Genomic DNA, 22670 nt, shown 5'->3' with positions numbered 1-22670 from the left:
CATCCAATCTGCTCTTATCGGCACTTCCAGGGCTTCAATCACAACCTCTCCCACTGCCCTTTCCGCTCTCTTCCTCAGTTTTGCCCAACATGTCGGAAACATTCACAATTCACTACTTCGCAACAGCATCCCAATACACATCCAAAAATACCGAATCGCTTCCCGCACCCTTGAAATTATCCGCTCTGTTTGGCGAACTCGAGCAGCGATACCCTGGCATTGTCCACAAGGTTCTGTCCACTTGTGGTGTCAGTCTGAATGGGGAGTATGTTGATGTCCAGGAGGATGAGGAGGTTCTCATCCAGGCTGGGGGAGAGGTGGCTGTTATCCCGCCTGTGAGTTCGGGGTAGAGGTCAAAGGTTTTCCGTTGAAAACTTCTGTGCATGTTGGATGTGCTTCATTTATGTGGACGTGTCTGGTTTTATCTCAATGGGTTATTCATGCATGCGTGGCGAGAATCCTCGTCAAGAAAGACATCACGACGCCATTGATCCATCTCGTCCATCCCATGCCTCCCCTAGCTCCCGAGATACGCTTCTCCAATCCGCCAGCCTCAGACACCACCTGATCTTTTCCCTTTTTCTTTCTACACTCTTCACCGTAAGAGCCTTCCTGTTCTGTAGCCACAGGTAGACATTGCAAATAAGAGAGAAGAAACAGAGAATGCTCTCAACCCAATCCGAAAGTCAGCAAAAGCCCACAAATCCCAAAAAAAACCAGAAGCAGCACTCACCAAAGCCCAATACTCAAACCCCAGATTGCCTTCATCTCAATCCAAATCGCCTTGGAAGCCCTAATCCAGGAACTATCATCTATCTTCCCACTGACACTAGCAAGGTAACTCGGAAAGCCTCGACACCATAGCATACGACGTAGCATCCGTATCGCCCAGTTCTGCCAGCGGCGTACCTCTCAAGTAGGAGAGCGATTTGCCGACCTTGACCCTACGTACAGCTCTCCGATGATTTCAAGCAACGTGTGCGAACAGCTTACAAGGAAGACCCTAAATGGAGCCTTGTCCTCAACGAGCTCCAAAGGGTGACACAGGACCCCGACCCTATCAAGCCACGTCTACCCTACGAAACCGACGACGGCTTGCTGTATTCAACGCAGGCCGACGGCGACCGGTGGCTGTGTATTCCTGAGGCGATCAAAGATGATATCTTCGAAATGGCACACGGTGACGGACACCTCGGTTTCCATCGCGCCTGGCAGAAGATGCGAGGCTTTGTCATACACAAGGGAGCAAAAAAGCTCCGGGTGTATATCGACCAGTGTGACGAGTGCAAAAAAAACGCAGTACATCTTCACAAACCATACGGATCACTTCAGCCGATTCTCGCGCCACCGATCCCGTTTCATACGCTGACAATTGACTTTGTTACCGGCCTGCCACGCACGAAGAAGGGTTTCGATGCGGTGGCAATCTACACATGTAAATCCACAAAGCGTATCGGCTCGACGCCCGGAAAGAAGACCTGGAGCGGTGAAGAATGGGCTATCGCGGTCCTCCGTGACCTCCAGAAGGGCGACTGGGGGATCCCCGTGGTGTGGATCTCCGACCGGGACAAGCGCTTTGTTCAAGGCTTCTGGAAGGGTATATTTACTGCCCTACGCACTAAGCTCCTATATACGGCGGCGTATAACCCACAGGCGGACGGCCAATCGGAACGTTCGAACCAAACAGGCGAAATCTGGCTACGCCACTGGCAGAATATCCACCAAGAAGCGGATTGGGACGAAGGTCTCGCGCCAATGCAAGCCTCACTGAATGCCTCAGTCAATGTATCCACTGGCGACTCACCACATAAACTTATGTTCGGTGTCGATCTACGTATGCCATGGAATCTCCTCCGTCAGGCTTTCGTCGGATCTCCCCAAGCGAGCCGACAGGACGCTGACGAATGTGCCAAGTACGCGGCTATGGTGATGAAGAAGCAATACGATAGCCGTCACAAGCCTATCTTTTTCCAGAAGAATGACTTCGTATACTTACGTCTTGCGCAAGGGACTGAGCCAGGTTATGTATGGCCATCGCGCAACATCACAAGGAAACTTACCCAGCGACATATCAAGTGCCGTGTCATTGAACGCGTCGGACGCCTGGCATATCGCTTGCAGATGCCGCCAGAGCTTGCTGGAGCTCACCCAGTGGTATCATTACAACACCTAGAACGTGCCCCTCAAGAAGGCGATCTCTCTTCAGCTGAACCTCCCTCCACGTTCGACCCACGCTTTCCAGAAGACACAGATCGTGCAGACGTAGACGCGGTCCTGGATATGCGACACAGAGGCCGCGGACGGGGTCGACGAAAGCAGTACCTAGTCCGGTGGTCCGGAGTGGGGAATGAACACCTGGAGTGGCTGGATGAGGATAACCTGGTGGGAGCAGAAGAAAAGGTCCTAGAATACCTCCAAGACGTCCTGCATCATACGCAGGAGTTCACAAATTAATCATACATCTGAAGCGGGCTTGTTTATATTAGCGTTCATATTTGATATACCCTTTGCTGATGCCCGCTCCTTGTTTGTTTGTTTTATTACTCTCATGTGTTTCTCTTGCTACTTCTTCTTCCATTCACATCTCTCAGTTCTTCATCAGAACTATCACTGTTTCATCAATTTTTTTTATCCAGAGCTACCCTCAACAAGACCAACCCATTAACCAGCCAATGCCTCCCCAAACACCTCAGAAGCCAACCCTGGCTCAAACCCCCCCAAGCTCGGCAAGGGGATCTCATCGAGGTCGCCCACGTCAGACACGAGGACGTGGACGCGCCCGCAGTCTCGCTACCACGGACTCTGACGGGGACGCGACAACTGATGCTGGTGATGAATCCAGGCTAGTTGAGGATCACAGCGGTTCGCTTACAGATGATGTGGCTGATGACAATGACCTGGGCCTACTTGCTGCGGTACTTAGCCCACCGGATGGTGGTTGAACCACAGACGCCCCTTTCCCCGCACGACCAGCTTGCAATGGACTTTCAGTGAGCCATCTGTCGCAGACAACGATCAGCAGGAAGGGTAACTGTGAGGGATGGATGATGACATACGTATTATTAAGCAGCGTACTTATCCTACGCAACAACTCTATAGTAATAAGATCATCTTTACCACAACCAGCTTAATTCCATAACAGTAACTGCAGACCGGATGGGAGCTCATAGCTCTTTACGACAGACAACACAGACGGGAAGAATAGTGACCATAAAATTATCACCAACAAAAGGGCATTGAGGAAATCTACTCTGGCGCTTGGAGAAAAACGCTATCTGGCCCCGAGTCGCTCTCAGTCACTCGTTCCCGGAGTGTCTGCAACGCTGAAACAGGTGCCTACTTTGGATCTACCTCTGGACTAAGATAGCAATGCATTTAGGCTTAATAACCAGCAAGGGTGTTTGTGGTTCGGAGCCACGAGGAAATTGAGCAACGGCAAGCTCATGCGACAATAGAGATCACGGACGGATCCCAGACACATCTACTTTCCAGCACTGTTTCATTCGAGTAGTCTACGAAAATCAACGGATCAAGCACTCGTAAAGATAGTTAACTATGATCAAGGCTACTATCAGCCACTAGTCCCTCAATCTCCAGCCTCCACTGGTCCGCTTCTGGAAGAACCCTTGGGGATCATACGCTTTACAGGTCTTCAGAGCAAGCGCCTTGGACTCGGGGCTAAGACGACCCCAGTAGTCCTGGCGGTAGTATGCGTCATTCATAAACAATGGCCGATGCACGTCTGGAAGAAGGCCCTGGTCGACGTTCTTGTGGACCAGGTGATCCAGTCCTTGGTAAAGTTCAATGGTGGCTGCGTCAATCTTGCCGTCGTCGACGGCTAGACCGTAGGAGAAGTCAAGCTCAAGGATAATATACGGTTGATCCGAGGGAATATCGAGGAGGTCCTGGGAGGTTGTGAGTGATGTGATCCCGTTTCTCATTTTCGTAGGGAAGGGAAGTCTTACTCCTCCATGGTCCTTGGCCTTCTGGGAGAACGTCGTGGGCATGGGCTGGAAGGCAATTGAGCCTAGGACACCGGCCACTTCGAGGACGGACTCAGTCACGTTGCGGAAATGGTCATAGTACTCCTGGAGTGGGGCCATGCCCACGGTTCTGTTGGGAAGAGGCGTGGTCTCGGTGGCGATGTTGTAGCGTTGCCCCCTAACAGCTAGTTAGACAGCGATCCAATGCCCGAGGCTTGCTCGTCTTACTTGAGAATAAAAAAGTCGTTGTGCTTGAGAAGGTCGTAGTAGCTGTCAAAAGTCTTGGCCGTTGAGGTGTGTTCAATCGCAGTGAACTCGTCGAAGACTCCAGAGGGGGGCTCGGGGCCGTCGTAGAAGAGGAACATAATACAGAGGTCCAGCAAGAGACCGCGCTCGAATGTCACGATAATCGCGGCCTTGTCATCGGGATACTCATCGGTGAAATTGCGCACCGCCGTAAGAATCTCGGGGGCTTTGTCGGCCGTGAAAAGATAGTTGCCACCCCAGACCTTGTGGTCTTGAGGATGCGTCTGTAGGGTGTATGCAGTGACGACTCCGAAGTTATTCCCGCCCCCCTTTAAGCTTTTGAAGAGGTCTGCCGAGTATTAGCGTCTCGACGATTACCTTGGCATGATATCAGTCACCTGGGTTTTCATTTTCAGATGCGTGGACAATGGTCCCATTGGCCAGGACAACTTCGTAGTCCAAGACATTGTTCGCAGCCCAGCCATATTGGGTACTCAGAAAACTCATACCACCTACACAGTATCAGAGGTGAGCTCGACGCCGATTCCTGAACCACATACCGCCGAGCATATATCCACCAACTCCAACTCCTCCCATTCGTCCTCCAACGATAGTCCGACCAGTTCCTGCGAGGCCTTTCTGGGCCTCTTCCCATGAAAGCCCAGGACCGACAATAGCAGTGTGATCCTCGGGGTTATAGTCAACCTGATCCAAATTCTTAGTCGAAATCAGCAATCCATCTTGGATACTCGCAAATCCATTGTTGGGGTTATGTCCTCCACTCTTGATGGCACTGCTTCGGGTTAGTCGATATCATTGCTGATGGGAAAGAGAGAACAAACAAGAGAGTATCCACATTGTGCAAGTTCTTGACAACCTGGGCCATCTCCGCTGCACTGGATGGAGCTGCAATGCACGTTGGCTTGAGATCGCCGCATGCCGTGGACCAATACTCGGTCAGATCATAATTGTAAACCAATGAGATACGATTTTCAATGTCAATGCCACCGGCCTCGAGTGTCGCGCAGATGTCTGCCATTGCCTGTGGGACAAGAGCCAGTGACAGTGCCAGAGCGCGCCATCCGTTGCTGGAGACCATGTTATCAACCGAAAGAAGAGAAAGATGTCTATTTACTAATGCCACGATCGATTAAGGACAGGAATTTGGCCTCACGAAGGGACTGGAAATGGGCCAAGAGTCGGAAGATATGCCCTGACCGATGTAAATCCTCGAGATCAGTTCTAACGCGCGGGCCCGTAGACTCCTTTAACATAGCCTTTCGATAGGTTCGGATTAGGAAACTCCATTATCGGAGGATATTCTTCAAGCCATTGATCGCACTCTTCTTGGATAGTGGGTCCGGCAGGATCGGAAGCCATGCCACCAGACCTAAGAGAAACATCCCTTGCAGACGCACTGTTCAGGGACTCCATTGCATACAGACCAGGGTCGGTATACACAATTCTCGATGGGGCAGGTACTCCTGCTGATCGACTCCAGCAGAGCTCACAGATCGAACACTTGTTTGGGGCGAGTTTGTGATCATGCTCGGTGATACATTTGGCTCGAAAATGGATACTGCGCACTCTGCAGATGGAGTGAGTGAAGTACACGGCATCAGACCGGGAAAAAAACAAAATCTCGAATGCTCTATGCATGCCCATGTTGACAGGTTGTCCGAATTCTCAGCCCCAGTGATCTACCGATCACTTGATTTTCGTGTGCCCAGGCAATCGCTAATTCTGGACGAACGGGGCTTGGCTAGTTTGAAGTTATGAGTACCAACCCAATAAGGTGCAGATAGGACAAAGTACAAAGGAATCCGTCCGGAGTACATAGTTGACGTTCACAGAAATCAAGAAAGCTAGTCCAACCAAGTGAGACAAAATAAAAGAGATCAGCAAGTGGAAGTTCTCCCGGCTTGAACCGGAAAACTTGGAGAATTGCCCCTGACATGAGATCCCGAGAAATCCTGATGCTGTACGAAGTACGGAGTACTCCATACAGGTCTCGCTCAAAACCAATTGGGAATTGATACCCGCGATCCGTCTAATGTTTTTGGTGGGCTTTTCGTGTGGGTGTCAACAATCTTATTTGATTCAGAGGGATGCTTCGCTCCGGGAGCTGATGTGAATCCATTCCAACCCGCCACCGAAAGTCAGGAATACACGATGACGAATCCGTTTCCCGCAAATTACGACCATCAATCCTTTCGGCTAGACGGAGGATTTTACAAATCGCGGGAGTTTAGATCGACACCCTCAAGAAATGGTCTGAGAGCAGGAAAAGGAGGTGTCAGGGCCAGTGGTGAATATTGCTGGGAATAACCCATTTTCAGAAACAAACGCTTTTGAAGGTTGATGTTTCTTAGGATGACCATACCTGGTATCACTTGAAGAGACCATGCATCAACCAAGGATCAAATAGAAGATCTTTTGCAGAGGCTCTTTCTTCCGGTAGCCAACATAACATTCGTCGGAGAAAACGCAGGAAGTCGTCCTTTTCATCACCTGTGAGCCTTTCCTCTAATCTGTGAAGATTGTCATCCGAGATTGGAGCGGTACCTTTCCAATTACCTGATAGGGATGTCAACAATAGTCAGTAGTCAAATTACAGGAAAAGAGGCCCAGACGAACCATGTTTATCCCATAATAAGAAGCTCCGTTCGCTCCGAAGAAGGAACTCAACGGGTGGGCTTCCTAGGGCCGCCTGCATTTCGGCAAGATGATCTCCATCATCCAATTCGCGTGCGGGATTCCGAGCCCCGAAAAGGTGGCGACGCTCAAACAGATCCCAAATCTTAGGACGATTAGTGTCAACACGGGTTCAAGTAAACTTCAAGAAAGATTTGGAAAGTCATCTTGCCACCATCCCAACATTCCAGATATCGACCCTGCTATCCCATCTCATGTTTAAGATAACTTCCGGGGCCCGATAGATATCTGGCATAATTTCGCCCTGTTGCTGGTCGGTGCCTAGTCGAGCCTCACCTAAATCACAGAGAACGGGCGTCCCAGAAGAGATGGGGAGTGAACGTGAGACATAAATGGTACGAGCATCGAGGATCTTTCGCGGCACAGACGCTTCAAATTCGGCCTGTTTGAATTTGGATCGGATCGAGTCGTCTTTAGTGCCAAGGAGAATATTGTTTGGTTGGAGATCTATCCATGTCATTAGTCACTAACCCCTAATCTTTAGTACCGTTATTGGGCATTATTGCGCAAAATGATACCTACCAGTATGTATAACTCGTGCCTCCATGTGAAGGAAGTCTAGAACTGCAAGGATATTGCGTATCGTAGTTCTTACCATAGTACTACTCACCACCCCATCCGGGAGTAACCGGGTGAGCTGGCCGAGGCTGATACCAAGCGGTAGATATACTAGACAACTGTGACTACTAAGTCCGTTGGGACTCTGGGCCTGAAAAATCTCAATCAATGGTCGCAGGCACGGCTGACCCGCATGACTGGATTGTATCGTTTGTAGGTGGTTATAAATCTCGACCACTCGAGTCACTGTTTTTGAAGCCATGTAAATCTTCAATGCTATGTAACGGTGGTTTGTAGCTAGTTAGCTTAAGTCTATAACGAAATGGTTGCTCTTACAGTAAGTCACGGCAGAGCCACACTGTCGCGCTAGATCCATGGCCTAACTTGCCCACCACTTGGTATAGGTGATTGAAAACCTCACCGATATGCACAGGGTAAAATGCTTTGGGTTTGTAGTTTGGAATTGACTCCTCTTCAAATTTTAAAGAAGGATCGATCGCATCCCACCCTGAAGAAGGGAAGACGCGCGGTTCCGAGGGAGAGCGAAGATCAGCCATACATAGTACGCTCGCTTAGGCCGATTCGTGAAGGGGCAGCTTTTCTCAGCTAAAATGACAATACTGAGTTAGGACACACTGTTAGGCTGTTAAGCAATTGTCGTTTCAACATTTTGCGTGGCTGAACGGGAAAGCAAGGGCGATCAAGTGGTTTTGAATGTAGATCGGAGTAACTGTGCAGCCGAAGTTTGTCACATGTTCACGTTTCTGCTCTCAATATCTCAAGATCAGAGGCTTTGAATCTTATGTCAACGCCAAATGCTGCGATACAGGATATGTCTTTGGGCTGTGAAACTAGATGCAAAGCGCCTACGTAGCAGGAGGCTCACCGAGCGCTATTGGCGATGTTTCCCCGGTTGTTCGCATGAGACAGATCACTGAGCATAATCTAGAAAGTCCATATCGTGGACTTGATATTCTGTCAACACAAAGCAAATGCCCGTGTTCTTCCTTAAGGGGGATCACTCAGTCGGGGTGATCATCCTTCTTGCTACACTTCTTTCGGCCCATGCCCTTAGAAAGCTTCTTGATTGGCAAGAGGCGAAAATCAGTCCTACTGAATGAACGTCCCTTTGTGCTCAATTTACCGGATGGTGTAATAGACAAACTGCGTCAAAAATGTAAAAAATACACCTCTATCGAAATTGCAAAGCTCGCCAATTGACTTGAAATGGAGCAACACAAGCTACGAGTTTGAGCAATGATAATAAAATACGAGTCTGTTTAACCTTAAATGTCTAGAGATGATTGAGATCGCTCTATTTCAATTCCACTGTTCAGCTTTTTTTGTTTTGTCAAGGGAGAACAATATCAGAAAGATGTTTGAAGGCGAAAAAGCTGGAACAATCAGCATATATTACAGAAGAACAATTTCTGGAGCTGGGAACAAAAAAACTCTCGAAGGATAAGTTAGAACTTGTCCAGTCGGTAGCCTTCTCTCCAGATGATGGCCTCACGGTCAAATGATGTAACCACCAAGATCTCGATGGAAATCTCGGAAAGCAAACTGCTCACGAACTTGAAGCATGTGAAATTATTTGTAAAAATCCTCATCCTAACATTGCGGCCTATAACGGCTTTAAGGAGAATCATAGTCGAGTCTTTGGGTTATGCTTCAAGCACAGTTCTCCCCTTGTGAACATTCCATGTTCTATACTTCTATGCTGCGATGTGATTGGGCGAAATTATCTCCGAAATCACGGGACAGTCTTCCATACCGCCCTTGGCGGTATGGCAACTGCTGGCAGAATCTACTCTGTTTTCGAACCAACAGCGCATTCTTTCTGCTCAAGCGCTGGCAATGGCACTTACAAGAATAAGGGCTTTGCAGAAGCGGGCTGGTGCAATTTTTTCACCTGTCCACTGTAAATGGCGACAGAACCGCGCAGGATGTTCGTCAACTTTGTCCGCAGCTCACTTTCCGGTGTTGTCTGGGGGGCGACGCTTTTTGACTACCACGAGAACATTGGAGTCAGCTGGAGCTGTCCGAGCCGACAGTGAGGTATGTTGCAAGGGAAAACAGGCTTCAATTTCAGCTAACATTTGTTTTATCTCAGCAGAAAACTTCCAAGCAAGATGAGCCCCCAAGAGTTCCCATCGATGGCAATATCCTCCTTCGGTCCCAATTTGAATTGCATGGAGACATTCGAACGTATCTGCGGAAATGGCAGGATACAAATCCTAACAATATGGACCCAGTACGCCGATCCGACTCCAAGAACCGGCCATTGGAATTACCAGGTAAATCGATTGGCACAATGCCCAACGGTCGCGACACGATCGATGCTTGGGGTGACCCGAACAGGTACCAAGAGGCTATGGATAAAGATGAATTCGAAGGTGAACATCTCGAGCAGGGTGACTTGATCGCCCGGTTGAACGCAGATGGAGTGTTCAATTATGGAATCTACGTGCGGTCTGTTCACAAACAGAAGCAGTTCTACAATGGCAATGGAAACTGGCGCATTTGCTCCAACGCGGAGCTCGACTACGTTATCAAAGGATTTGCACCTACTGAACTTGTTGAGCCTCTCACGCCATGGTTCCCGGATGGCGAGGCTGTCGCAAGCCAAGACATTCAGCTGACCCCCGAGGGAGGTCTTCCGAGGCCGCTTGGTGCTCCTCTTCTGAGGATGATGGGTAATTTCAAGAGTCACATCTTGAAATTCTATAGAGAAAACTCCCAGATACTGGATAATCTTCATGATACGGTGGCAGACGATACCGAAGTTCTCCACTTGAGCCTTGAAAACTTGACAACAACTGCACTTGGCATTGACGAATCTGAACTGACCAGCGTCAACTTGTTTGCTGTTCATCAAGCTGTTCGCCGGCACCCTTTCCTCATAGAAAAAGATGGTAGCTCCTTGTTCAGTCGGATGTATATTGTGCAGCCAAAACGGATCGCCAACATTGTCAAACAAGTCATTGACTGGACTCATGAACACCAAGAACAATGTGTTCGAGCCACAATGCGCAAAGATACCCCAGGGTTTAAAGACCACCCAATGCACCGATTTATCACTAAAGCACAGCGGTTGATTCGCCTTAGCAGAAGGCTCCGCTCTCCGACTATTATGTCCAGCGTGGGTCCATCCTCTAACAGGTATTCGCCTGGTCAGGATGGAAACCCATTGGTATTCCGTGAACTCTCCACCGAGAAGTTCAGTGCAGATGACCAAATGATCATTGAATATTTGCAGCTGTACTCGGTTCCTGCCATTGTCATGCCGTCAGGCACCTTGAGATCCACAGCAACACATATCATGCGTGCCACGGGTATGTACAATACTCTTGGTCTGAGTGAGGCTTCAACACGTCTTTTATTGCAAGAGATCGGCATCATAGCGCCTTGGGAGAACCTTCTACCTCTTGACCAGTATCTGATGCTTCCTGGGCATGGCATTTCCCTCGCAAAGGACATGGAGTTGGAAGAGATTGATGAATCTTGCTCTAAACTTACTGCTGATCAGCTGCAGGATTCTATGCGACACCTGAGAAAAGATTGGGGAGATATGCCAGTCTACTGTGTGGACGATGTGACGGCGCAAGAAATTGATGACGGCATATCGCTGGAGCCCATCCCAGGATCTCGTAATACATTCTGGGTGCATGTCCACGTCGCGAACCCAACAGCCTTCATTAAGCATGACAACCCCATCATCCAGTATGCAGCCTCACGACTCTTCACCACCTACATCCCGGAACGCACTTATCCCATGCTTCCCAAAGCTCTCACGGAGCCCCACTTCAGTTTGGCAGCTGGTCGGCCAGTACTCACGTTTAGTGCGAAGATGAATCTTCGAGGGGAGATTTTGGATAGTGAGATCAAAAACGGGACAATTCACAATGTCATCAATCTCACTCACAAAACACTGCGCGACTTTTTTGACCCCGATTCCGAAGAACAGTTGGAATCCTTCACCGTAGGAGGCAACTTCACCGAACCACCAATGCCACACGGCAAAAGAATCCAAGAAAGCCTGCGGCCCGAGGATAAAGATCGATTCCACATCATGCGTCAACTTATGCTCGCGTTCCGCCAAACCCGCAGACGGAATGGCGCCATGGACCTCACCCCTCTTAGCCCAGAGCTTTCGGTCTCAGTCCAGTCTGGCGATGCCCCGATGCCGCCATACGATTTACAATCCATAACTGGACGCCACTATCTCGGTGACCCAGTCATCCGGCTCAATGTGCACTCACATAATCCATACGACGTTCGTGATCAATCGCGGGACAATTTGATCTCCCTGATCATGAATTTAGCCGGGCACGTCTCTGGGCAGTTCTGTGCCGCACGCAATATCCCCGTTGTCTACGACGGCACCTGGTACGACCCGGAGTACGGACGCGTAACCAACAAAAACTTGGCCCATTTCGGCGGTGAGGGCTTCTATGAGCTCAGCGCACCGTTGGCCTACTCTTCCTCAACCCCAACCAAGCACGAAACCCTTGGCTTGGATACGTACGTCAAGAGCACCAGTCCGCTGCGCAGATATACAGATGTTATTGCGCATTACCAGATTGAGGCAACACTGCGGTTCGAGCATGAACACGGCCGTCAGTTTGACGCTCTTGTTGATAGTCCTGATCCTGCAGAATTCGATCTGGTTGAGACGGATCCAACAGCGGCAGATCCAGCAGAGGCAGCCACTGAAATCACCACCAATGACACATACACCCCTCCCACCTCTCCCCTCCCCTTCTCCAAATCCGACATTGACGCCCACCTCATCTACTCCCAGCCCCTGCGCACACGTCTCAGAAATCTTGACAGATACTCCAGACAGCACTGGGCCTGTATGCTCCTCTTCCGTGCATTCTATTTCTCTGAGTGCAATCTCCCCGTCACCTTCCCGTGTCTGCTACGCACCCCACGCACCAAGCCTAGACATCTGGACGAGGAGTATTCCGGCGTCATCACCAGTCTTGGCGTGAACTGCTCGGTCACCATCCCCCAGGATTTCCCAGATAAAGATAAGCTGGATATCTTCTGCATGGTTGAAGCCCATATCACTGCTATCGATATGGCGACTCTACAGGTGACTATGGAGGCGACTGGGTTTGTGAAGCCATTTGAGAGGAAGGGTGAATGGGCTTGAGATTGAGTAACTCCTTGTACAATACTGTATTATCAACATCGCCAATCATCAAATCATTGAAGGATTTTTCGCCTAGGAGAACATCCCTATGAAGCGTTCGCAGACATTCTGAGATCAAGGGTCTAACACCCCGGCACCCCGTAGATTATCCTCCAAGGTCGTCACCCCATTTTGCTTCTCCTGCATAGAGGCATCCTTTTTCGGCAGGTAAGTATACAAAACTTCGAATACCAGAGCCATCAATGTCGCGAAGCTGCCATGCAATTAGCCCATGGACTCAATGTACTCAGAATAATGTCGCTTACAATGCAATGAATCCGAATGCCTCGGCCGTATACTTCCGGCTACACACCTCCTCTCCGTTCCAGAGGTGGACGTTGCAGCTGACGTTGTTAAAATTCAGAGCCAGGAAGATGAATGACGTGAGCCAGCTAGATGAGCGATGAGCATTGACTACCATTGACGTATTGTTATACTTACAGGTAAGATAGTGCTGCATCAGCCACCAGTAGAGGGAGAACGTGCCATCTGCGACGTCTGTTGACACAGCTGGTGCTTAGTGCTGTGCCGTAGACAATTGGAGTCAGGACCGCCTGTAAGGATTTAGAATTTCTACACGTTGAGAGATTAAGATCTGGCAAGAGACATGTACCACCACCAAGGAGAAAATCACTGTAAGGGTTTTAGTGTCGCGGACTGCCCAGGCTGTGATGGCGAGGACGATCAATGAACTGATGCATTGGATGATATGGGTGATGATTGAGATTGAACCACAGGGGTGTTTGAAGAAGCCCATGTTGCATGAGATTTGAATTCATCGATTTCTTGCAACCAGCATTTGACTTATTCGAGGTTCTCTTCCAAGGAGTTGTGGGGTTTTCTTTCGTTTCCCCCCAAATGGATGAGATCACCACATGTGGCCAAAGTCCATGACTGGTCTTTTATTGGCAACAGCAATTCTCACGTCCCATGGGTATTTATGGATTAATAATTATAAACTAGACTTGGCCTAGAAGTCGATTGGACGTTCCTCCACACCTGGCCGAGCATACTTTTCACCCTGCGGAACATGTCTCTTGGTACGAACAGATGGCAGGAGATCAATGACAAACGAAAAAACAAAGAATGCGAATATAAGGGCGGCAACTGCGTGGGTTAGCTTTCCTCTCGCACAGTCACCCAGGGTTGGAACGTACCCCATTCACAGACGGCTGCGGCGTTCTTTTTATTTCCAGCTTTCACACATACGGCAAATGTAATCCCGACCGCGAGTTCGCAGACGACGAAAAGAGCTTTAATGGCGAAGCTGACTATCAAGATCCGGGCTTGTGGATGGTAGAATCGACCGATCTGGATGTATTCCAGACACACCAGGAGGGCGCAGACCACATAGCTCGCTATGAACATCCCCAAAAACCCGTCGTGGAGGTTATGGTGATGCTTGGTGTCGAAGATGGACAGAAGAATGAGACCTAAAGCCCCAGTGATCGAGAAAAAGATCGATCCAACCGCACAAGTCTTGTCGAACCTCCCTTTGTTTCGGGCTAGTTGCCCGGCATGGCGAAGCCAACGCTCAGAGAGGAGACCGAGATCCATGAATACGACGGTTACTACACTGCCTGTGATGAACAGCGGTTTGAGTCCCTCGGCTCCGATATGGGAAATGTAACTGGTTGTTCCCTTGATTCAGTCTATGTTGGCCGATGGCAGATCAGTTCAGACTCACGGAATGGTGAGCCCATTGCTCATGGTGGAATATATTGGCTTTCCATCCGCCGCCCAGGTGGACAGCATGGCTACTAGTGTGGCTCCAAGACTGTCAGTCAAGCAAGCCCCCATCCCTCGTGTGTTGACCCTCACCTATCCACATGCACCCGGATATCACGGGGAAGACCCAGAACGAGAGAATCCACATGGTGGCTTTGTTGTGCGACCAGTGGGGTCGGATTCTTCAGACCAAAAGAACGTGTTGGTTGGGAGAGGCTTGTCTTTATGATTGGTTGCCAGGGGGGGAGACTCCTTTCAACGTGTTCAATCTAAATATCGCTCCAAATCATGAATGTGAAAAGCCAGGCGTTGCAAACAAGGGAGAAATGGCTGGTCTACCACGCCTGGCAGCAAACCGAGTAATGCAACCCCACAGATCTGAATTACCGAATTCAGATATTCCATGTAACTTCATCGCAGACAGCTTCCATCTCGGACGCACCCCGAACCGGATAAACCGGATGCTGACATCAGCACTTCGTTGGCCTCGGGGAGTTTGTTTCAACCCCATTTTCCACTGACCGGAGGGCGGTCGCGTGATCAAGGTGCAGAACTTGGAAGAAATCTATCTCTTCTAGATGATTTCCAACTGAGAAGTCTTGTGTACATGTGATGATGAGAATTTTGGTCATCGCCGCATGAGCTAGCCCGTCAATTTCCATGGCGGCGGCAAGTGCACTCCTGAACTAGAGGGTGATGTGATACTTGCATCGGGAAACCGAACCCTCTGAAGGGTACGGACTCAAGTCGAGATTTATGTTGAGTCTAGTTGCTTGTTCAGTGAAGAAGTCCTTGGGCTTGGCGTCGGGACATGGTGCTTCTTGAAAGACCCTGCGACGAGAAGCGCTGAAAATGCGTCCAGGGAATTGCGGAGTTCAACGGGGATAAGTGACCTAGAAGAGAGAGGGTTGAGCTGTCTTTAGCTTTGTACTGTACTGATTGGAGCTTCCAGTGCTGATGATCTCGCTTGGAGCCTGTCTCGATGCGGACCCGATTCAAGTTTTGGCGGGAATGCCAACTCCACCGTTCGTCGGTCGAAAATAGAGTAGCCTTATAGCCTTGTACGACCGAAATTGGGTAACCAAGTCCAAGGCCTCCTATTGGTCTTACCAATGATTGCGGCTCTTCAAATCGGTCTTCGGAACTTGTTCTTCACAGGGCCTAGTGCCAAGGCACCAAGTGAGTCCAAAGGACCATGCAACATGATTCAGATTGTACGACTGTTACAAAACAAAAAAAAAGAGCTGGGGATGTGTACACTTCCCTCTTTGCCTGTCACTGTCTTGGTTGAAGTGAAGAGAGCATGTATCTCAGTCATGTGATTGCGAAGTATATCTTTTGGCTTCGATGACGTAGACCCCAACAACTGTCTGCGGTGACTGCAGAACGAAAGACATGCAGTGTAGATTTGTTTTCGAGTGCAAGTTATTTAGTAATTGCACTGATCTGAAGTAATCAGTCATGTTCATTTCAACTTCAATGCCCTACCACAAGTCCCGAGTACAACGTTGCGTACAACAAAGCTGAGAAAACGGTGTAAGAAGATTAATTTTAGCCACCAAGATCTCATTCCAGTATATGCTGGTTGGCTATGGAATGAACTAAGACGTAGTCAGTACAACTTCCAGATGTACATAGTTGGCACATGTCTCTTGGCAGGGCTTGAGCCATGACGCAATTGTTTTGGATTTTGATCGACGTAGATCAAGGATGATGGTCAGGTTTCAATGGTTTCGATGGTTTCTAACTTAGCTTCTTTTATGACCATACCCTGTTCTAAGTGGCTGACTCTGTGGATTGTAAATCGCAGATCGTGGCACCTAAAAGGCGTATGCTATACTTCGTGTTTGTACACCATCGGGTGGAATACGCGAACGTCATGAATGTCAATGTTTGCTGGAGTCCTGTCAAAGGACAAAGGAGGTATAAATACCCCTCTTCCCCCTGGGGAAATCAATCTTTATCTTTCCTCCACATCCCACACTTACTTGATATCAACTTCACCTTTCATCAAACCCACCAAGACCAAGACCAACATGCAGTTTGTACGCAAGGCCGAAGAGGCCTTGACTGGCAAGAAGACTGAGTCGCACGAGTCGACCAAGTCCTCCAACCATGGACCTCACTCGTCCAACTTGGCTAACAAGCTTGACCCTCGTGTCGACAGTGATAAAGGTATGTCATTTCACCCTCATCTCACATCCCTCCTCCTTCACAAGAGTAAATGATACTGATTGTCTCAGATCACCGTGCTGCCGACATTGATGGGACTAGCGCTAGTGTTGGAGTAACCCACGACACCGCCACCGCTACTGGCACTCACGGCACTACCCACGGCACTACCCACGGCAACACTGGTGTGACCGGCACTCATGGCACCACTGGTAGTACCAACACTGGTCCTCATAGCTCCAACCTCGCCAACAAGGCTGACCCCCGTGTGGATTCTGACCGTGACCCCCGTGCTGCTCACACCGATGTGACTGGCGCTGGTCTTGGCTCGCCCTATGCGCCAATCACCACTACAGGCACTCACAGCTCGGCCCTAGGCTCTGGCACTACCCACGGCACATCTGGTGCGACAGCTACCGGTGCTGGTCTCGGATCCACCCACGGCACCACTGGCAGCACCAACGCTGGTCCTCACAGCTCCAACATCGCCAACAAGCTGGACCCCCGCGTTGACTCGGACCGCGACAACCGTGCTCGCCACGAGGGTCTCACTGGTGCTGGAACCGGTGCTAGTCTTGGAACATCTCACGCCACTATTGCTCCAGGCACTCACGGCTCGACCCTGGGTTCTGGCACTACCCATGGCACTACCCACGGCACCACCAGCAACACCCATGTCGGCCCCCACAGCTCCCACATCGCTAACAAGGCCGATCCCCGTGTTGACTCTGACCATGACCACCGTACTCGCCATGAAGGTCTCCCCGGTGCTAGCACCGGCACCGGTATTGGATCTACTCATGCTACTCACGGCACCACCGCCCCTGGCACCCACAGCTCGACTCTGAGTTCTCGAACTGGTCCTACCCACGGCGCTCCCACTGCCACCCCCGGCAGCAGCAGCACCAATGCTGGACCCCATAGCTCCAACATCGCCAACAAGCTCGACCCTCGCGTTGACTCGGACCGTGACAGCCGTGTCCAGCACTCTGGTCTCGCTAGTACTGGTCCTGGTACTACTACCCACGGTACCCACTCTCACGGTGCTACTGTTGCTCCCACTGGCTCGGCAATTGGTGGCTCCGGCCTTGCTGCTGGGCACCACGATACTCTTGCTGGTAGTAGCTACAATACCCCTGCCACTGGAACAGCTCCTGGTACCACTGGTCCCCATGATTCGAGCATCGCCAACAAGCTTGATCCCCGTGTCGACTCGGATGCTGCCCGTGCTCATAATGAAGGTCTTCACCGTCAGATCTAGGGACTTTGAGAACTTGATCTCGGTTTTCTTTTTTTGGGGGGGGGGGAGGGAAGGACCAGAGAGAAAGGGCTTTGACACAATGCCACGAATTTGAAATTAATAGCTAGCAATTTTGCTTTTTCAATACTACAAATGAGTCAACAGTTTAATGATCTTTGCTGTGTAGCGTTGTACATATTTTCCCAAGTCAAGAGTATTAAGCCCGCAAATCTCCATCACTCGCCTCAACTCTGAGATTCTGGCATATCTTCAATATTGTACAGTATGGTTGTTTCAATTTTCAAACACCAAAGACCTCTTTCACAAGGGCCTTCTTATTAACCTTCCCCATAGCATTCCTCGGAATAGCGTCTAAGACCTTCATCTCCTGCGGGATCTTAAAAGAAGCAAGAGAGCCCTTCAGCGCGCGTCGCATATCCATCGGGCTCCAAGATCGGCCATTACGACCTGAAGCAGCCGCATCAGGAGACAGAACAACCACAGCAGCAATCTTCTGACCCCACTGTTCAGATGGGAGGCCAACGACTGCAGCTTCGGTGACTTGAGGACTAGAGCCCCATCGTCAGTACAGATGTTCCACGTGAATGTCCAACAGAAAAGAAACAACTTACAGTGAAAGCAACTCCCTCTCAACCTCCAAGGCGCTGACCTTCTCAGCCCCAGTCTTAATGATATCAACACTCTTCCGCCCCTGGATGAAATACATCGGTCCCTGAGCCCAAGCTCCGCTCGTTCCACGACCGGCTCCATCAACGATCCTCCGAGTCGCGACATCGCCTGTGCAGAACCACGCTCTGCCTCCATCATCGCTCGGGACAAAACTCTCGCGTGTGGCTTTCTCGTTTCCCCAGTAATGACCGAAGATCGTTTCGCCGCGGAGCTGGATCTCGCCTTCGCGTTCTCGGCCATTGGAAGTCTTTTCTTCGACTGGGATAATAGCACCCGTCTCGAGATCGGCGAGTCGGGCTTCGACACCGGGGAGCGGCCAGCCGACACTGCCGTCCACGCGGTCTGCGCCATCGAGGCCGCAGCTAATCGCCATCCCGACTTCGGTCATGCCGAAGCGTTCGAGCAGGACGTTGCCATTGCTGAGGTTTGTCCAGGCGGTTTTTGTGGGCGTTGGGAGGGCGGCGGAGCCGGAGATATTCAGGCGGAGGTTTCGTGGAGATAGTCCTTCTTTGGCGGCTGCTTGGAGCTCTGGGGTTAGTTTGGGGAAGGTAGCCATGAGACGGTTGTAGATTGTTGGGACGGCAGTGAGGAATGTGATGGCGGATTCTGAAGTGTTGGATGGGAGGAAGGGTGCTGCGAGTCGTTTCCAGACTTTATCCGGGTTGAAGGGGTACATGAACTCGATTGAGGAGCCTGCTACGATTGGTGCCACGATTGCGTTTACCACGCCGTGGATGTGATGGAGGGGGAGTAAATGAAGCAGTCGGTCGTTTGGTGTGTACTTCCATGCTTCTAGTAGAGAAGACGCTTGCGCGGCCAGTGCCGATTGAGGGATGAGAACACCTTTCTATTTCGAGTTAGCAGTAGCTCCTGATGTGCAGGGAACCAGATGAGCCCACCGGTCGATTTGTGGTTCCAGATGTATATAACATCATCCCACCGGAAGAAGGCTGCTTCAGATCATACAGGGTTACGCCCTCGCGGCTCGATGCGCCGCCCTCTGTGAGCTGATTGCGGATAGCAAATAGAGGCCCATGCTCTAATCCTTCTCGCACGATTTCCATCCCTTTATCGGCATACCTCTCGGTTGTCAGCAGCATCTTAGCCTGTGAGTTATCCAGTATGTATTTCAGCTCTGCAGTCGGGAAAGACGGCGAGAGTGGGAGCGCAATGGCATCACTAGCAAAGATCGCCAGCAGAGTCACTATGTATCTATTAGTATTCCAGACTTATCCTTGGGTTCAAGACAACAGTACCTACGTAGTCATAGCTGTTCTCCGCGAGGAAGGCAATCCGCTCGCCAGCCAATTGGCCCTGCGCTGTCGTAGCTTTCTGTTCCAGGTCGTCCTTGGCGCGGACGACATCGGCAATTAGACTACCGTATGTGAATGATCGGGACGAGGCGCTATGCACAACAGCCAAACTATCAGGGGCATGGTTCTGGAGTGCGCGGAAGATATGTGTGTTGGGGAGAGTCGACAAGAGTCTCGCGCCGAGAGACGTTCGCCGCGGAGTGAGGCAATTGCGCGCATTGGAACGCGAAAGCAGCGAGAGGAAACTGCCAGACATCTTTGAATTTCAGATAAATTTTTTTTTAGGTTTTCATCTCACAGCATATACCACATTCAAAAAGAGAAGCAATTGAGGTGTCGAGCAGAAGATCGGTTGATGTCATCAGAGTGAAGTTCCGAAATCAAAAACATCCGATTGGCTTCATTTGCGGACGTTTCTCTCCTCTTCGCTTTTTCCTTTGATCGCTTCTTGTCTTTTTTTCTTCTAAATGCTTCCTCGCAGCCTTCCAAATCTCCTCCCTCGCCGTCTCTTCTCTGTTTCTGCTAGGATGGCCTCCGGTACGCCATTGGAGGATGTCATGCGCGATAAGGCGAGCCACGATTCCATGTTGTTGACTGCCATTGCTCATACCTCTCCCCTCTTTCTATAGATCGTTCACGCCTTCACACCTTCGAAACTCGAGATCCGGAATGACTCTCACCTTCATGCGCACCACGCTGCAATGGAAGGGTCGGTGTCGAAGGAGACGCATTTCCAGTTCGTCCCCCCACCAATGAACAGACACGGTGTACTAGCGAGCATCTAATCTCTCGCAGTGTGACAATCGTCTCTGATTCCTTCGAATCGAAGATGCAACCCGCTCGGCATCGCATGGTCTACGCATTGTTCAAGGAAGAGATGGCTCGTGAGGGTGGACTACACGCACTGCAGTTGAAGACGAAGACACCTGCAGAGGACCAGCGCGAGAAGGAAATGAAGAAGAAGGCATAGAGAACGGATTGTAAGGGCGCTCAGGTGCTCGTTATTCTGAAATGAGTCTTGTCAAGTCAGATACCCCCAGACGATGACTCGAAATGCACCACATCATACTGCACAAGGCGCCTGCGGTTCCGATACTCAGCTACAGTGGTATATATCAGATTCGTGAGTGAAGGGATCAATTATTAGACAGTATTACATAGGTTCTAGCGCCAAACAAGGGGCCGAGGAAAGCAACAATCTAGTATATACATCCATGCGCCGCGACATCACGAGCCAAGAAGTGACAATCATCAAGGGCCATCGCATGTTAGGCGAGCAGCTGTACCAAAACACGCAGGTACAGCGAGTGGGCAAAGACACAAAGAAAACAGGAGTTGGTAGACATTGCTTTTACACAAGGAAATGCGAAAGGGTGGTATAACGAGGGGACAAAGACAAATGGGAAAATGCGGAGATGCGTCAATCCCCGGGAAAGGTCGTACATAGAGGAGGAAGGAAGGAGATGTAGTGCAACAAACAGATCAGTTCTTGTTCTTGTTGCTGCTGGTGACACCGACGGCCACGCCGACGACAATACCAATAATGATAACTGGATAACTAGATTAGCGAATCGGCCTCATAATGTTGGGTAGGCAAGTAAATACTCACGGATGACAAGCAATGCATACCACTTCCAGCGCCTAGCGTTCTTGGCACTCTCGATAGCGCTGTCAAGCTTGGTGTTGGCCTGCTCGACGTTGCGGTGTGTCTCTTCGGCTCCCTGTTGAATTTGTTGGACTGCAGGCTCCTGCTGTTGCACCAGCTCTGCGACCTCATTGTACAGGTGGCTCAGTTCGATCAAATCCTGCTCGATCTTGCGGATGGCGGCGGAACGCTGCAGAGTAGCCTGACGGGCATCGTTGGCCTGGCGAGTGCGAGTACCGGGAACCTATTCCTCAAATATTAGCCATAGACCACCAAGGAAGATTTGACTCGGGCAAGACATACAACAAAGCTCTGCTCCTGTCCCATGAGAACATTCTGCACACCCTGTTCTAACTCCTCGGGAGTAGCGTCGGGGTTGGCAATCTCGAATCTGCGGCGCACTTGCTCTTCCAGACGCTTCTGGAAGTCGCTCTGTGTGCGCTGGTATTGCTCAATCTCACGACGCAGGTTGCGGCTAACGTTCTCGACCTGGCCCTGCACACGCGAGTCGCCAGATCCGGGAGTCTCCTTGATGCGCTTGAACTGATCGCGCAGGTAGCGCAGCGCAGTATTGATCTCATCTTCAATGTAGTCGAGTGCTTGGCGCGAGGACTGGTCTTCCTTGCCGGTGCTCGAGTCCAAAAGAGCTTTTTGGGCAGCGATCAATTGTGTCTCGCGCTTCTTGGTCAGCTCGTTGATGCCCTCGTTTAACTCCTTGCACTTGTTCAAAATCGCAGTTGGACCGCCAGATGAGGCTTGGTTGACGTTGGACATCTCTGTCGGGGAATTAGAGTCGATGCAAGGTTGCGCGGTTATCGGGTCAGCATACCATAGCCACCATTTCCCTGCTCCGCGGCACCAGCCTGGTTATAACCAGCACCGTATCCATAGCCCTGCTGTTGTTCCTCGTCCTGATAGGGATTGTTCTGCTGTTGACTTCCGTATGGGTTGTACTGGCCGTAGCCGCCTGCGTTAGAATCCCCTAAGCTCTGGTACTAGGGGAAGTCGCGTCAGAAAGCACATTCAGGTAATCAAAGAGGTTGCCATTGATTCACTCACACTCATGATGTGCAGATTCTCAAGTTCTCAAAGCCGTGAAACAAGACTATGATAGAAGGGGGGGAGGGATGAAGGAGGGAAGGGTGAGACGGGAGAAGTGGAGGATACGGCAGAAGCGCTG

General features: G+C 50.4%; 11 protein-coding genes across 11 annotated transcripts; 5 read left to right on the top strand and 6 right to left on the bottom strand.

Moving 5' to 3' along the window:
- Positions 1-89: 89 nt before the first annotated feature.
- Pdw03_7620 (reverse transcriptase) lies at positions 90-2454 on the top strand (the record flags this gene model as incomplete). The annotated part of the gene is made up of 2 exons (XM_066101714.1): positions 90-335; positions 955-2454. 2 exons carry the CDS (start codon positions 90-92, stop codon positions 2452-2454), a joined length of 1746 nt encoding a protein of 581 aa, XP_065956797.1.
- A 218-nt stretch (positions 2455-2672) lies between these two features.
- Pdw03_7619 (uncharacterized protein) lies at positions 2673-2942 on the top strand (the record flags this gene model as incomplete). Its single annotated transcript, XM_066101713.1, has 1 exon — positions 2673-2942. One exon carries the CDS (start codon positions 2673-2675, stop codon positions 2940-2942), a length of 270 nt encoding a protein of 89 aa, XP_065956796.1.
- Positions 2943-3578: 636 nt separating this feature from the next.
- Positions 3579-5328, bottom strand: Pdw03_7618 (FAD dependent oxidoreductase, putative; the record flags this gene model as incomplete). The annotated part of the gene is made up of 6 exons (XM_066101712.1): positions 3579-3905; positions 3966-4161; positions 4212-4578; positions 4628-4741; positions 4790-5022; positions 5072-5328. 6 exons carry the CDS (start codon positions 5326-5328, stop codon positions 3579-3581), a joined length of 1494 nt encoding a protein of 497 aa, XP_065956795.1.
- A 1197-nt stretch (positions 5329-6525) lies between these two features.
- Positions 6526-7878, bottom strand: Pdw03_7617 (protein kinase, putative; the record flags this gene model as incomplete). Its single annotated transcript, XM_014677287.2, has 8 exons — positions 6526-6547; positions 6613-6621; positions 6696-6729; positions 6795-6806; positions 6867-7029; positions 7123-7391; positions 7467-7778; positions 7839-7878. The coding sequence occupies 8 exons, from the start codon at positions 7876-7878 to the stop codon at positions 6526-6528; spliced, it is 861 nt and encodes a 286-aa protein (XP_014532773.2).
- Positions 7879-9359: 1481 nt separating this feature from the next.
- Pdw03_7616 (Mitochondrial exoribonuclease Cyt-4, putative) lies at positions 9360-12663 on the top strand (the record flags this gene model as incomplete). The annotated part of the gene is made up of 2 exons (XM_066101711.1): positions 9360-9560; positions 9616-12663. 2 exons carry the CDS (start codon positions 9360-9362, stop codon positions 12661-12663), a joined length of 3249 nt encoding a protein of 1082 aa, XP_065956794.1.
- Positions 12664-12777: 114 nt separating this feature from the next.
- Pdw03_7615 (Integral membrane protein) lies at positions 12778-13459 on the bottom strand (the record flags this gene model as incomplete). The annotated part of the gene is made up of 4 exons (XM_014677284.1): positions 12778-12916; positions 12969-13094; positions 13144-13256; positions 13316-13459. The coding sequence occupies 4 exons, from the start codon at positions 13457-13459 to the stop codon at positions 12778-12780; spliced, it is 522 nt and encodes a 173-aa protein (XP_014532770.1).
- A 213-nt stretch (positions 13460-13672) lies between these two features.
- Pdw03_7614 (FK506 suppressor Sfk1, putative) lies at positions 13673-14578 on the bottom strand (the record flags this gene model as incomplete). Its single annotated transcript, XM_066101710.1, has 4 exons — positions 13673-13809; positions 13860-14332; positions 14390-14471; positions 14524-14578. 4 exons carry the CDS (start codon positions 14576-14578, stop codon positions 13673-13675), a joined length of 747 nt encoding a protein of 248 aa, XP_065956793.1.
- Positions 14579-16466: 1888 nt separating this feature from the next.
- On the top strand, positions 16467-17863 carry Pdw03_7613 (Putative DHN1; the record flags this gene model as incomplete). Its single annotated transcript, XM_014677282.1, has 2 exons — positions 16467-16605; positions 16674-17863. 2 exons carry the CDS (start codon positions 16467-16469, stop codon positions 17861-17863), a joined length of 1329 nt encoding a protein of 442 aa, XP_014532768.1.
- A 280-nt stretch (positions 17864-18143) lies between these two features.
- On the bottom strand, positions 18144-20101 carry Pdw03_7612 (AMP-binding enzyme, putative; the record flags this gene model as incomplete). Its single annotated transcript, XM_014677281.1, has 4 exons — positions 18144-18411; positions 18475-19379; positions 19432-19736; positions 19789-20101. 4 exons carry the CDS (start codon positions 20099-20101, stop codon positions 18144-18146), a joined length of 1791 nt encoding a protein of 596 aa, XP_014532767.1.
- Positions 20102-20312: 211 nt separating this feature from the next.
- On the top strand, positions 20313-20815 carry Pdw03_7611 (BolA protein; the record flags this gene model as incomplete). The annotated part of the gene is made up of 3 exons (XM_014677280.2): positions 20313-20414; positions 20475-20581; positions 20641-20815. The coding sequence occupies 3 exons, from the start codon at positions 20313-20315 to the stop codon at positions 20813-20815; spliced, it is 384 nt and encodes a 127-aa protein (XP_014532766.2).
- Positions 20816-21327: 512 nt separating this feature from the next.
- Pdw03_7610 (t-SNARE) lies at positions 21328-22555 on the bottom strand (the record flags this gene model as incomplete). The annotated part of the gene is made up of 5 exons (XM_066101709.1): positions 21328-21395; positions 21455-21734; positions 21794-22266; positions 22320-22479; positions 22550-22555. 5 exons carry the CDS (start codon positions 22553-22555, stop codon positions 21328-21330), a joined length of 987 nt encoding a protein of 328 aa, XP_065956792.1.
- Between the last annotated feature and the right edge of the window lie 115 nt (positions 22556-22670).

The sequence above is a fragment of the Penicillium digitatum genome, chromosome 3 (assembly GCF_016767815.1).
Source record: "Penicillium digitatum chromosome 3, complete sequence".
Lineage (NCBI taxonomy): Eukaryota > Fungi > Ascomycota > Eurotiomycetes > Eurotiales > Aspergillaceae > Penicillium > Penicillium digitatum.
Note: the sequence above shows the minus strand (reverse complement) of the source record. Positions and strands in the feature narration are given on the sequence as shown.